Source organism: Quercus suber, unplaced genomic scaffold (genome assembly GCF_002906115.3).
Source record: "Quercus suber isolate HL8 unplaced genomic scaffold, Cork oak 2.0 scaffold_219, whole genome shotgun sequence".
NCBI lineage: Eukaryota > Viridiplantae > Streptophyta > Magnoliopsida > Fagales > Fagaceae > Quercus > Quercus suber.
Genome location: NW_027069677.1, coordinates 481,220 through 495,396, shown reverse-complemented (window position 1 = coordinate 495,396; position 14,177 = coordinate 481,220). Strand labels below are relative to the sequence as shown.

Sequence of the window (14,177 nt, the reverse complement as noted above, 5' to 3'; positions counted from 1 at the left end):
TATATATATATATATAATTTGTGTCAACTCAATCTCGTATGTTAAAGAGTTGTGTTAGATTAAATATATCATTTTTATCAACGGATATTGAAATGATATGCAAGCATTTATTGAGTAAGCTTGGTGGAAGAAACTCCATGGTGGAAAAGATTATATTAACTCAAAGTTGATGAACTTTCATTCCCGCCGACAGTTACATACAACTACTACATAGTAGGGCACCGCCATACTTGTTATTTTCTAAGCCTTAGAAGGACTTTATTCCTTAGCAACACAAGAAACTACTTCTGCTTCGATTACAGTTACATCGGAAGCTTAATCCCTCCTCCTTTGTGACTGAGACTCTGATGGGCTAAACACACCAGCCTCATTCCTATTATTCTTCAACTGAAAAGCATCATTCTCATCAATGTTGAATGCGTTCTGTAACACATCTACTGGCAATGCCTGAATAACCGAGAGGCGTCCAGCAAGTTGGTTAGTGATGGCATTGTCGTTGGTCTTGATTGAGACCCACTCGAATCCCTCATTCTCAGCCCTCTTAAGAACAACATAGTTTTGTGGCACAACCAAAGCCTGACCCTCCCGAAGTTGTCCATCATATACATTGTCTCCATTGTCGTCCACGACCTGAACCTTAGCATTGCCTCTGAGCCCATATATCACGCTGTTGCTGTTCAAGTTGTAGTATGGTCCCACAAGTGCATTCTGCACAAAATTTTCCATAAATTAATATGCTTTCATGGAAAAATACATGCATGTCCAAATATTATTGTAACTATTGGATCATCAAAATAATAATTATTATCATTTAATACAACCAAAAGCTTGTAATTAAACTGATACTTTCTAGTAATATCAACGGAAACGTTCATGATTTAAATTTTCCATTTCTTTTTGTAATTATTGAATTTTACCAAAAAAATTTATTTAATACCAATTTTATAAATGAAATAAATAAATAGTGAAAGAAAGATGTAATTAAATTGTTTTTCTCTTTCTGTTAAATCTTATAATTACCTTGTGGAGGAATCCTCTGACAACACTAAGCTGGAGGCGCTCTAGGATGGGGAAGACATAGCTGTTAAGGGTGGTGACACGACCGGCACGTGGGTTGTAAAAGTCAGCAAGTTGTGGGTCATCAGCGTTATACTTGAGCCTTTGTGTACAGAAGGTTTCCTCAATGCCATTCTCTCTTCTTCCTTCTTGTTGTCTGTCTTCTCGTTCTTCGTCATCTTCCCTTCCTGGGGCTATCAGCTGAAGATCATCCTGTACATTCACGATATTGCCCCTCTGATCTTCTCTTTGGGATTGTATTTTATCGACCAAATCCTCTCTAATATTTAAAGACTCAACCAAACTCCTCCTGTCAAAGCCACCAAAGACATTGTTGCCAGTGTTATCTTGCTCGCCCCTGCGGCTTTGACCCCGGCTCCTCTGGCTCCTCTGCTCACTTTGTTCTTGTGGGTTCCCAGCAAGGTAGAAGTCCTAAAATCATAAATTAATTAATACAAATACAAATACAAAAACTAAATTCCTAAAGCAAAGAACATACATATGATATGTCAATTCCTTATTATTTCAGTATATCAATGTCTATCTATTTCAGTATTAGTATTCTCTTCATTTAAAATAGTCCATTTTTCATGGTATATATTAAATATTACTCTAGTGTTTATTTAAATATTGTGATATTCTCAATTTGATTAAAAATAAAATAAAAATCTTAATAGTGAAATAGACTTTCTCCATTTTAGTTTTCATTGTTTTCCTTTCATCTCAAAGAACAAGAAAAGAAGAGTAATTTATATTGGTGTTGATCAAATGATGGGATGATCAACTTAGTAATGCTTGTTACGGACCCTAGGGTTCTGATCGAGCTGGTTCTCCTCATTCAAGGTGTCGTAGAATCCGACCAAAACAAGCTGGTTTTCGCCGTCATTGTAAATCCATTGAGCCACTCCTTCTGGCACAGCAAGGATATCACCCTCCCTGATTGGTCGAAGTTTCTGGTGGCTGTCTTCGATTCTTTGTTGTGTTCTACGGTTTCCAAACTGCAACGGCGATTGGTATGTGTTAGGACAACCTGGGAGAACAGCCCCCTGAATACCCTTACCTGTATTCACAATAACAAAAATGAATCGTCATGATCTAAATTACTAACCGAGTGTATGTACTATTTGTGCATTAAGGAATGTGCACTAAACATTTCTCTTATCTTCTTTTTTGAGAGATTTTTTACATTATGATTACTAGGGCATAACTTATTGATATATATAATATTCGGGAAAACAAGCATATATACATGCCTTGGACAACATAGAAGAGGCGAGGTGCATTGGAATATGAAGGCAATAATAGGCCTCTACGTTGGATAGTGTGGCGGAGTAGAGCCACTCCGGCACACTGGAACTGATCATCATTTTGATCCCAATATTCAGTGAAACCAGCCTCGGACTCAATCCTCTCAGAGGGTTCTTGGGCATTTAAGTTGTCGAGGCGGCACTCGGTCTGAAACCGGTGCTGGTGAGGGAGACGGGTTCGGCGTGTGACTTGCTCTATCTGAGCAAAGCAGCCATGGAGAACGAGGAAGCAAATGCTAAGAGAGAGCAAACAGGAGTAAGCCATATTGGAACTCAACAATGTATTATAACTCCGTTATGGTGAAGATGTGGGGTTTGGGTGGGGTACGGTGGTATTTATAGTGGAAACAAGTGCATTTGCTTTTGGCACGCGGCGAATGGTCGGTTTGTTCTATTATTTATGTTGTGCAATGTGCAATGTGCATGTACTTTTATCTTTTGCAAGGCTGCAAATCCCTATTTTGCTAACACACAATATTTTTAGCAAGGGTATGTGGCAGTCACTCTCTGTGAAAAACACTGTTTGGTACGCTTGTTCTTGGAAGAGTGAGTTGATGTATACGAAGGGTTGGTAGGCATAGATCAGATGGTATTGAAAAATGCTTCTATGTTTGCATGGCTGCAAGACTGTACGTTGTTGACACATATTTCATAGTTTGTTTGGTTATAGTAGGTGGCAACGGTACCTGAGAATATTCCGTCTGAAAACCCCTTTCTAGCCCATTGTTTTGGTTTGGTAGAATTTTTTTTACTCTCTAGATCTGTCGAGAAACATCTTTAATAATGATAGGTAATTGATAGATGTTTTCGGAATGAGATGATTACTGTTTTTCTTCATAACCTGTAGAGAGCATGTGTTAGGGTTTTAGGTCCGGTAGTCACAAGATTAATAAATTCTTAACCAATTAATTAACTAATTAAGTGTACTAAATCTGAATTGAATAATGTCATACAAGCATGAATTACATAAAGACACCAAAATAATGACCTGGAAAAACTGATGAAACAAAGCGTTTCATAATAAAAACTTAGGATAATTTAAATATCAATCCTTAAGACAACAAATCCAACCAAATAAAATAGAAGTTTATAAAATATTTTAACTATATATCTAATGTTACCTTGTGTACTATTTACTAATTTGACTACGTGTAGCTCTGAAATCCACAGACTCTACTATTCTAATTTGTTGCACATAAACTCTTGGTTTGTAATCCCGAGGTCCATTCTTAAAGATTTGTCTGAATAACTTGTTTGTAAACTAAATGCAGCAAATTCATTTAATCATTGGATCTTTAGTATGCACGTAGATCTCCAATTTGCAATTTTCTGTCTTTTCCCGTCCACCCCAATTTTCTAGCACCTACCAATTGGCTTCAACCATCCTTAAAACTTTTTTTTTTTTTTTTTAATAATTCAATAGTTGAGAGTGTGAGATTTGAATCTTGGATGTCCCTTTGGAAACAAAGTGTCAAACATTTGAATTACAAGACTCTAGGAAATTAGATGAAGATTTAGAACCACAATTTTTAAAAATTTTGTTTTTGATTGAATAAGTTATATATATATATATATATAACCTTGGCCCCCAAAATTATGAGCACCTCTTGAAAAAATTTTAGATATCTTAAGTTTAAATATTGATGAGATTGAAATGTTGAAAGAAAATTTTCTTTTCTTTTCTTTTTCACGAGCTACTAAATTAATTTGTTCTCTTCACACACACACACACACACACACACACACACACACACACACACACACACACACACACACACACACACACACACACACACACACACACACACACACACACACACACACACACCACACACACACACACACACACACACACACACACACACAGAGTAAATGTTTTCTTGTTCACAAATATATATTAATATTTGGTGGAAATGCTATTTCCATCCCTACATTTTTACCCTATTTCCACTTTGGTATCTACTTTTTATTTAACCGCTTTTAGGGTCTGTTTGGTTGGAGGGATGGAAAAGTGGGAGAATAGAAAATGGTAAAAGGATTGAAAAGTGGAATGATAGAAAAGATTTTAATTTCTCTCATTTTTCTTTTTTGGGGGTTAGCAGTGGAAAAATGGAGGGATAGAAAGTAAGTTTGTATAAATTTACGCATATACCTTTGTTAAAATATGATGCCCAATTAAAACCAAAAAAGTGATAAAGAACCCAAAAAAAAAAAAAAATCAATCACCTAAATTTATTAAAAAATAAAAATCATGTCCATAAAAAAATCACATCTAAAAAATAAAACACAAAAGAAAGCCAAAAAAAAAAAAAAGAATACTAGACAAGCCTGCCCAATAAATCAAAAGAAAAAAAAAAAGGAAAAAGAAAAAAAGAAGACGAAGAGGAGGAGGCAGCCAACACCTACCCAGGAAAAAAAAAAAGGTAGGCAATGTGCAGGACGTAAAATAGAAAAAAAGAGAAAAAAAAAGTGTGAAGAAAAGCAACGTGAAGAAGTTCATGTGCAATTACATATGGGCATTTTTGTCCAAAAATGATGCCTAATTTCTCCCTTTAGTTTTCTCTCCATTTTGGGGAGAAAACTTTTTGGTGTGCTTGAGGAGAAAATATTTAGACCCCACCATTTATTTTCCTTCCTCCCTACCTAACCAAACACACTTCAAAAAAGTTTTCCTTCCTATTTTCTTTCCAAAGTTTTCCATCCATCTTATTTCACCCCCAAACAAACACACCCTTAGTCCCTATTTTGAAAAACGCATTCCGTTTTAATCCCTACCGTCATCTTAGGAATGCATTTTTTGTCCAAAAATGATGCCTAAATTCTTTCATCAGTTTTCTCTCCATTTTAGGGAGAAAACTTTTTGGTGGGCCCGAGGAGAAAATACATAGACCCCACTATTTATTTTCCTTCCTCCACACCCAACCAAACACACTTCAAAAAAGTTTTCCTTTCTATTTTCTCTCCAAAGTTTTCCATCCACTTTATTTCACCTCCATACAAACACACCTTTAGTCCCTATTTTGAAAAACGTGTTCCATTTTAATCCTTACCGGCATCTCATGAACGAAAATATCCTATGTGGCAAACGGAATACACTGTTGGTACTTAGAATGCCTACGTGGCCAATAAAATAATAATAATAAAATTTTAATTTGACATTTAAATAATGCCACATCAGCATTTTAATATTAAAAAAGCCATGTCATTCTTTTTTCTTTTCTTTAATTATTTTAAAATAAAATAAAATTTTAGTTATTATTTAATTATTTAAATAATAATTAAATAATAAAATAATTAAAATAAAATTTTCTTTTCTTTTCATTATTTTTTGGAAGATTACATCAATTTATGTTCTTTGTATTCTTATTGTTCATGTTGTTCATGTTTTTAGTAAATTAATTCTTATTTTCTTTTCTTTGTCTTTCTAGTACTTTCTTTATAACCAAACAAATCAAAATTCAAAATTTAGATCAAGCAACAATCAACATATACCAACCAAAATAAAAAAATCAACATACACCCACCAAAATTCAAAGCCCATAAATCAACATACACCAACAATCAAACCCAGAAACAGATCTGCATATCCAAAAATTTGAACCCAATATACACCCACTAAAATCAAAAGATCTCTCATAATATTTTGAATCTATGAATGAGTTTAATTTTCCCAGAAACTAGACATCTGGGACTTCACTTTAAGTACAAGAACGAAATAATTCCGATTAGAATTGAGTAAGATACGATTTTTTTGAATTTGGCTTTGCAGGCTGTTACAGTAGTTATGGGAAAACCAAATTTTACTTGCTCATCACTCCCACCAATCTCTACATTTAATGCATTAGATTTTTTCAAAGTCTAAAATAAGGTCTAGGTTCATGATTCTTTTTTATCATTTGTCAATCCTTATTAAATGACATTTCATTCATATTTTCTCCACCCCTCTCCTCTATTCCAAGATACAAAAAAAAAAAAAAAAAAAAAAAAAAACCTTATCTTTTCTCTTCTCTTGAATTCTAGTGAAGTAGAGTAGTTTTGTCATATCTTGATCTTCTTGACTCAAGGTATAGAGTGAGACCTAGGCCCAGTTTGGTTTAGAGCTGACTCAATTCTCAATTCTCAGTTTTCAATTCCTATAATTCAAACCCAAAACTCATAACTCAATCCTCAAACTCAGTTTCACTCAAAAATTGCAAAACTCATGTTTGGGATGAGTTCTCAGTTACATATTTCTGCCACTTTTCCCTAAACCTATGGAGCCCACCATTGACACTACCCAATGTTGCTACTGTTGCTACCCACGTCTCTCCATCTCTATCTCTCTATCTTCTCCCGCCCTTCCACCCACAGCCACTCACCGGCGCCATCAACCACTACCAATCCACTACCACTAACCCAGCTACTAGCCACCATCAACCACTACAAACCGATCCACCACCACAAACCCAGCAACCATTAACAAAACCCATTCATTAACAAAACCTAGCAACCATCAACAAAACCCATTTATCAACCATCGACAAAATCAAAACCCATTCATCAAAATAAATTTCACATTACCATTCCATCTCTCACTCTTCAATATTCTTTCTTCACGCACAACACAACACAACCTTTCCTATTGGTCAAAACTCACAAAAGCACCACTTCTGTGATGAAGTCCCTAATGGTGACCCACCCACACCGCAAGATCGCGATCGTTGTCGACTTAAGCGACGAGAGTGCCTACGCCATCAAATGGGCTGTCGAGAACTACCTTTGCCCCAGCGACCACGTCATCCTCCTCCACGTTTACCCCACCTGCGTCCTCTACAGTGCCGACTGGGGCTGCTCCACCATTCCTCCCCTAAATCAGAATCTCGATTTTGCTCTCGACACTGAGAAAGGAACTGGGCTGAACTAGAGAAAGGAAGAAAGAAAGAACCAGAGAAATGAAGAAAGAAAGAAAAAACAGAGAGAGAGAGAGAGAGAGAGAGAGAGAGAGAGAGAGAGAAACTGGAGAAAGAAAGAAAAAGAAAACAGTGGGAGAAGAAAGAGAAAGGATAAAGTAAGAGACCATTAACACATTTGGGCCCCACAGAGGTCAAAATTTTACAATTCTGCCCCTGAGTAATGTATCTCAGAAACTGAAAACACCAATTTGGTGTTTTCAGTACTGTAGCTCAACTCAAATTAAGTTTGAGTGATGAAAATAGGGAGAGGAAATCAAGCTAAAGCAATATTTTCAATGGGTTCCACGTAATTCTTAATTTGAGTGATGAGAACTGAGTCATATGACTCAAAACAAGGCTAATCCAAATAGGCCCTTACTCTCTCTCTCCTAGTTCTTATTCTCTACTCCACCCTTAGAACCTCTATTAAGAGTCTCTTTCTCCACTATGTGGATCTTGCATGCATGTATAATCCCATTTCCCAACTTGTTTTTCATATTATTATGATGAGATTAGGATTAGAGCATGGTAGTGTTTATTTAAATCCCTTGAATATGTTTGAACGTTCTTAAATGTTCATATGTGTTCGTCACATGTTCTTGGTTGTTTATCACATGTTCATGCATAACACTAACTTTGATCTTAAATCTACATAAAAAAAAAATATGAAAAACATGTTTGTTTCATAATTCTCTTAAATTCTTGAATCTATGATATTATCATCCACACATATTCACTAGAATTTATTTTTCAATCCAAATGCAAAACGTAATAAATTGAATTAGGGTTTATCACATGCACACACATTAAATTCAACATGCAAATTGATTGATAACATATTGGATGATATGATATGAATGATGGCTACCATAATCTAAAAGATCGGTTTCACCGGGCGAGATCAGTGCCTAACACCTTCCCATCTTGTAACATAGTCTCTGAACTTAGATGAAGGGTTGATAAATTAATGCTTATCCATGTAATTTTCAATTTCTAGATTGTAACTAGGAAACAAATCCATGTATTTTATCTTAGATTGTATCTAGGACCAAATCCAAGTAATTTCTAATGATCAATGTAAATTCATTTGCAAATCAATAAAATAAAGAATTTTTCAATTTTGGTTTTCTTATTTATTCCAATAATTAAATAAGTGGTGCCTCCATTGTAAAACCCTTAATCTAAAGGAAAAAATATAATCAGTCGAACTTCTATTTTGAGAGGTAATAACACGATTCCACCCATTCACGTGGGTTTAGCCCAACACTAAACACCAAAAAGGGGCTAGGGGTGCGGTCTCTCATAGACTTCCGGGGATCATATTGGTAGAAAACCTTGTAACTCCCGCCTATGACAAACATATGCCAGTAGGGGTGAACTTTACACGAGTAGGCCCTAGTTGGACGAAGCCAATGGTCTCATTTCTCAAGGATGGAACTTTGCCCAAAGACAGAATTGAGGCAGGGAAAAATTGCAAAAAAGCGTCGAGGTACTGGCTTTTAGAAGAGTAGAAATTGTATAAACACTCGTATTTAGGACCATATTAGCTATGTGTCCACCCCGAGGCAATTGAAAAATTGCTGGAAGAGCTTCATGAGGGAGTTTGTGGTAGTCATACGGGGGTAGGTCTTGTCACATAGAACTCTAACACAAGATTACTAGTGGCCGAGCATGCAGAAATCCTCCCAAGAGTTTGTTAAAAAGTGTGATCAATGCCAAAGATATGCCTTGAACATCCATAACTAGGCAAAGTGCTCAATCCCCTGACTAGCCCATGGCCCTTTGTGCAATGGGGATTGGATATCGTTGGTCCATTCCCCAATGCTATAGGAAATCAGAGGTACCTTCTCGTTGCGACTGACTNAAAAAAAAAAAAAAAAAAAAAAAGGCATACTAGTTGCAAGCTAATTATAGGACAAATGTTCGACACCAAAGAGAGGTTTTTGTATCGGTTCTAGATTCTAGTTCCATAGTCTCTTGTCTTCCTCTTTCTAAACCTAGCTTTCTCTCTCCTTCTCAACTAAGCTGATTCACCTTGGTAATTTTTGTGTGTACTTCTCACATGATTTTTTCCGTTATTTTTTTTAACACCAAACTAATAGAAGTATTGATTTGGCAAGCATATAAAGTTAAAGGAGTAAATTGGCCAAAATAATTTTAGGTGTGTCTTGGAAGTTCAAGGGTTTATGAGCATTTTTTCTTAACTTTTTTTCAAAAGCTTATTTAAACTCAGAACGTCATTAACTAGAAATTTATTAAGGAAAAAAAAAATCCCTTTACCATAAATTTAGATTTTAAACTGACTACCTTTTATAAAATAAATAAAATTTAAATTAACCACGCCCACGATTTATCATTTATCCATTCACGTGTAGTACCACTCCTTGTGTGCTGCCTCTCTTTTCAAAAGAAATAAAAATTAAAAAAAAACATGTGCGAACACACACAAAATAAACAATAAAATTCTTCTAAAAAAAAAGAATAAACAATAAAATAAACTAGCCTTATCACACATGCTCTGCACATGCGATGAGTTTTTTTTTTTTTTTGAATTTAATGTAATTTTTCGATTTGAATTGTCTATTGTTAGTGAGGTTACACATGAGGGGATTTAAGAAAAAATACTCAAAATTAGGATTTTGAAAATGAGAAAACTATTGGTTTTAATGTGTGCTAGTTTTTATAAAAAAATGTATCAAACATGTGTAGATATATATTTTTTTTTGAGAGAGTTTCAACTTATGGAGTCTGCTTTTGATTATGACTATTTATCATTAAACCAAGATTCCAATTGGTTTTTAGTGTAGGTGGAGATTGAATCTCAGATCTTTTATTTAACCATCAGGGACTTTACCAGTTGAGCTAATTAGAATATGCTAAATTTTTGGAAAAAAGTTTCTCTGGTATATATATATTTTTTAATTTTGTTAAATTACAATTTTAACCCTATTTTTTATTTTTAAAAGAATAAAAATTATTTAATTAGATTACATGTATTTTTTATATTTTATTTATCTATACTACTATTTAAGGAGTTTCTCCTATTTGGATTTGATTTTTATTTTTTTTATTTTTTTTGTGGATTCCAAAATACTCCTACAACCTATGTTTAAGTAGGGGCAAAACTTGGTAAAAATGCTTCTTTATTTTTCACATAAAACACTATCTACAAAATTGGACCACACTCCCAATACACTCACCTTAGTTTTCAAAATCAAATTACTTCTTCTTCAGTTCTCCAATTCTCTCAATTCTATGTTAATCTTCTTTTAATACCCCTTTAACTCCCACCTGAAACATAGCCTACAAAATAGGACAACTCTCCTAGTGGTTTTCAAACTCAACTTGATAACTATTAGAGATTTAAACTGTTACAACTTTCATATTCCTTCGATAACTAAAATAATCAACCCACATTTTAAACACAATGGATGGACCATAGTACAATGTTGGTTTAGAAGTGTTGTGTTTAGGAATGATCTTTGGATTCCTTTTGTTTCTTTGTCCAATGGTATGTTGCTCTAAATCCATTTCTTCCTTCTAATTATTGAATTGCATTAACATATATTTTATACTCATTTGATTTGGTTTTTTTTTTTTTTTTTTTTGTGGTAGATTTTTTTTAAAATTTTTTAATTCCAGTTTAGGGGTTCATAAATTCTTTGGCCATATGGAAAAAACCTAGCTTTCATAATTCAAAGGGGATTTCCAACAGATGTTCGTACGGCTGCAATTTCTTGCATTATCCAATCATAACTAGGATAGATGAATATGTGAAATTTGATATGTTTTGATTTTTTTTTTTCTCTATACCACACTTGAAAAAGTAAATCTAATATGTTTTGAGTTTTTTTTTTTCTTTGATTCTTTAATATTTTCTTCTACTTTGTAAACTAATAGATAAATGTACCTAATATTTTGTTTAAGAAGCAAGGACTATTCAGTGTGGGCATCCTCAAGAACAGAGGCGGTGTATCTCGATTATCTTTACTTTAGCAATTCATCAATGTATGCAAAGCCGCATACCTAGACTGCTAAGAAAAGGATCGAAAGACTAGAATTAACAACAAACCACTGAAGCTAGGTGTGGAAATCATATTGTCTGTAAAGGCAAGATGTGGTTTAGTTTTTCAAAAATGTAATTTATTTTTTATTTTTTGGAGTGGGGTTGTTAGGCTAATTTATTGATTAATTAATTAATGTAAATGTTAGTAGAATGGAAGTATTGTGAATGGTTTTGGAATATGCAGGTCGTAATCTAGATGATCGTTTTGTATTAATATTAATATTTTTTTGTATAAAGTTGTGTAATTGTTTATCCTATTTTCTTTAACTAGAAGGATACGGAAATAGAAAAACAATTTATTCAAAAACAATGATGCATTTGTCAAGTTGTAGAACCATACTTGGTTTGACAAGAATTTTTTATGATATTTAAAAAAAAAAAAATCTATATTTAAGTTATTTTGATTGAATGTAGACATATTTGCCTTTTCATTTCTCTTAGTCTTAGATGATTGAGATTTGAGAGCTATTTGGATTGATTAATCTAATTGGTCAAGTAATCCTATTCTAAAATCAATTTCTTTTAGGTCGGACCAATTAATCCTGCAACTATAAGCAAACTTTGTTACTACTAAAATATGGCCATGTACAAACATTCAAATGTGATTTAGTGAAACGGTTGGGCATTCAATTTTTTCTTTTCTTTTTTCCCGAATAAAAAGAGAGTCTTTGGTGTGGACTCATCAATCTCATGTCACATGACGACAATGAGTAATATCATGTTTACTATTTAGACTTGATAGGACTATTATTGTGGACACAACACATTCGTTAAAGTACTACTCTAATTGCTCAACTCTTGGCAAGTATTATGTCAAACGATATGATAACTCCTACCACCAAACCACACTCTATAATGGTGGGCATTCAACCTCTTGATGTTAATGTCGTCAATTCTGGATATTATGGAGGGATCATGCATAGTATTGATGATGTTTATAATGGATGTTGATATAGTGCATGGTGCTAAGATGGTGAGTTAGTGATAATTTGTAGTATGTTACTCAAATTAATTCTTGGATCTTTCTTTTTCATTTGAAATTTCAAATATAAAACCTTTTTTTTTTTTTATAGAAGGTTAGAAAAATAAAAATAAAATACATCTTAAAATTTTTAAGATTCTTTCGTATGCTTAGAGGCTCTTCTAATTTTTTTTAAAGGTTAACAATTTCTATTTATCTTAATTCAAGGTTGTTGCATTTTTCAATTACAAAAATATCTAGAGATGTGATTGAAAAATATTGTAACTCCGAATTATGATGGATGAAAATTATTAACTTTTATCCTTTGTTTGGGAGCCCATAAAGAAATAGAATGAAACAAGTAAGTCGTAGATGATCACTAACCTAATTTTCCTCTATTATAATTTGAGATTACTATATTTTTTAATCACAAAAAAATTTTAAAATGTAATGAGTATTATGCATTTGTAAATGAAATAATTTTTTAATTGTATTTTTAAGATTTTTTTGTGATTAATAAATATAATAACCTCAAATTATATTAAATGAAAATTATTAACATAATTAATTCCCTGAAAGTTATACGTACATATAAAATAAAAAAATTAAAAAATAGCGAGAAGAAAGTCGGAACGAACATCGTGTTTGAGATTACTCTCATCTCATCATTTGTGTTTTGAAACCTCACCTCTCTTAAAAGTTGAAACGAAAACCCACCTCCCAATTTTGCGGTCTTGTTCCTTTATTTCTCTCTTGACATGACTTTTAGTTTTAACTGCTAAAAGGTTCCATTCAATTTGTATTTCTTAGGGCCAAGCCTGAGAGGCCAACAAAAGCGACGATCTTACGTGAGGTAATTCTCTCTCTCTCTCTCTCTCTCTCTCTCTCTCTCTCTGTGTAAATGAATTCCAATTTTATAGTTATAAAAAGTAAAAACTTCAAATCAATTTCAATTCTATATAATTCTCTTTCACCCCAAACAGAATTGAGACTCTTTGATGGCCGAATTGAAGACAAAATCCCAGAAACTGTCCCCCAAAAAGGACACATTGGTCGATAGGATCAGCGATTTACCAGAATCTCTTATTTGCCACATCCTTTCATTTCTTCCAATCCAAGAGGCAGTAGCCACAAGCATTTTGTCAAGCAGATGGCAACACCTTTGGACTCTCGTCTCGAGACTCGACCTCGACAGTGGAACAATCGGCGATTCATTGTCATGCGGGCAATCGCCTAATCAAGGTCACTGCAAACCCTTCAGCTTTGGGCACATTGTGTCCAGACTCTTGACTCTACACAGAGCACCTTACCTTCGAACTTTGCGTCTCAAATTCTTCTTGTGTCGTAACTGTTCTCGTCTTGATAAATGGATTGGCAATGTCGTTGAGCGTAAATTGGAAGAACTTGATCTCCGGATTTATGGCGATGATTCCATTTGGAAATTGCCTCAGAGCATTTTCTCTTGCAATACATTAGTAGTTTTGAATTTAAATGGCACAATTGTGCTTGATCCTCCTCCATCATTTCAATTCCCAAGCCTAAAGATACTCCGTCTGATACATATTGTTTATAGACCTGACTCTGTTTTTAGGCTCCTCTCTGGCTGCCCGGTTCTCGAAGATTTGTCATTTCAAAGAGAAGATTTGGAGGGTGTGTTCAAACATAAAATATGTGCTTCTACTTTGAAACGTTTAAGTTTAACTTTTGGCCAATCAGAATCCAATGGATCTTATTTTGGTTCTCTTGATTACAAACTTGAGATAAACGCCCCAGCTCTGGAGTACTTTAAGTTTGAAGGTCATCTGCGTGACATCGTTTTCCTTCACAAACTAGACAGCTTAGTTCAGGCTGATGTT

At 34.1% G+C, this 14,177-nt stretch overlaps 2 protein-coding genes across 2 annotated transcripts in view; both read right to left on the bottom strand.

The window, feature by feature from the left end:
• Positions 1–124: 124 nt before the first annotated feature.
• Positions 125–2,691, bottom strand: LOC111991601 (11S globulin seed storage protein Ana o 2.0101). The gene is made up of 4 exons (XM_024023386.2): positions 2,310–2,691; positions 1,863–2,116; positions 1,021–1,488; positions 125–708 (listed from the first exon to the last, which is right to left on the bottom strand). Exons 1-4 carry the CDS (start codon positions 2,626–2,628, stop codon positions 316–318), a joined length of 1,434 nt encoding a protein of 477 aa, XP_023879154.1. The 5' UTR covers positions 2,629–2,691; the 3' UTR covers positions 125–315.
• Positions 2,692–7,071: 4,380 nt separating this feature from the next.
• LOC136070223 (type III polyketide synthase A-like) overlaps positions 7,072–14,177 on the bottom strand; it is a 12,819-nt gene continuing 5,713 nt past the window's right edge. The window contains exon 3 of the mRNA XM_065779842.1: positions 7,072–7,209. Coding sequence (XP_065635914.1) covers positions 7,072–7,209 — 138 coding nt within the window. The remainder of the gene's footprint in view (positions 7,210–14,177) is intronic.

Excerpts from the sequence above, each read along its gene's own strand:
- LOC111991601 (XM_024023386.2), bottom strand. The coding sequence starts at position 2,628 with ATGGCTTACTCCTGTTTGCTCTCTCTTAGCATTTGCTTCCTCGTTCTC. Across the intron at positions 1,489-1,862 it reads AGCTCGATCAGAACCCTAGG|GACTTCTACCTTGCTGGGAA; the intron begins GTCCGTAACAAG and ends TTATGATTTTAG. Across the intron at positions 709-1,020 it reads TCAGAGGATTCCTCCACAAG|AATGCACTTGTGGGACCATA; the intron begins GTAATTATAAGA and ends AATTTTGTGCAG.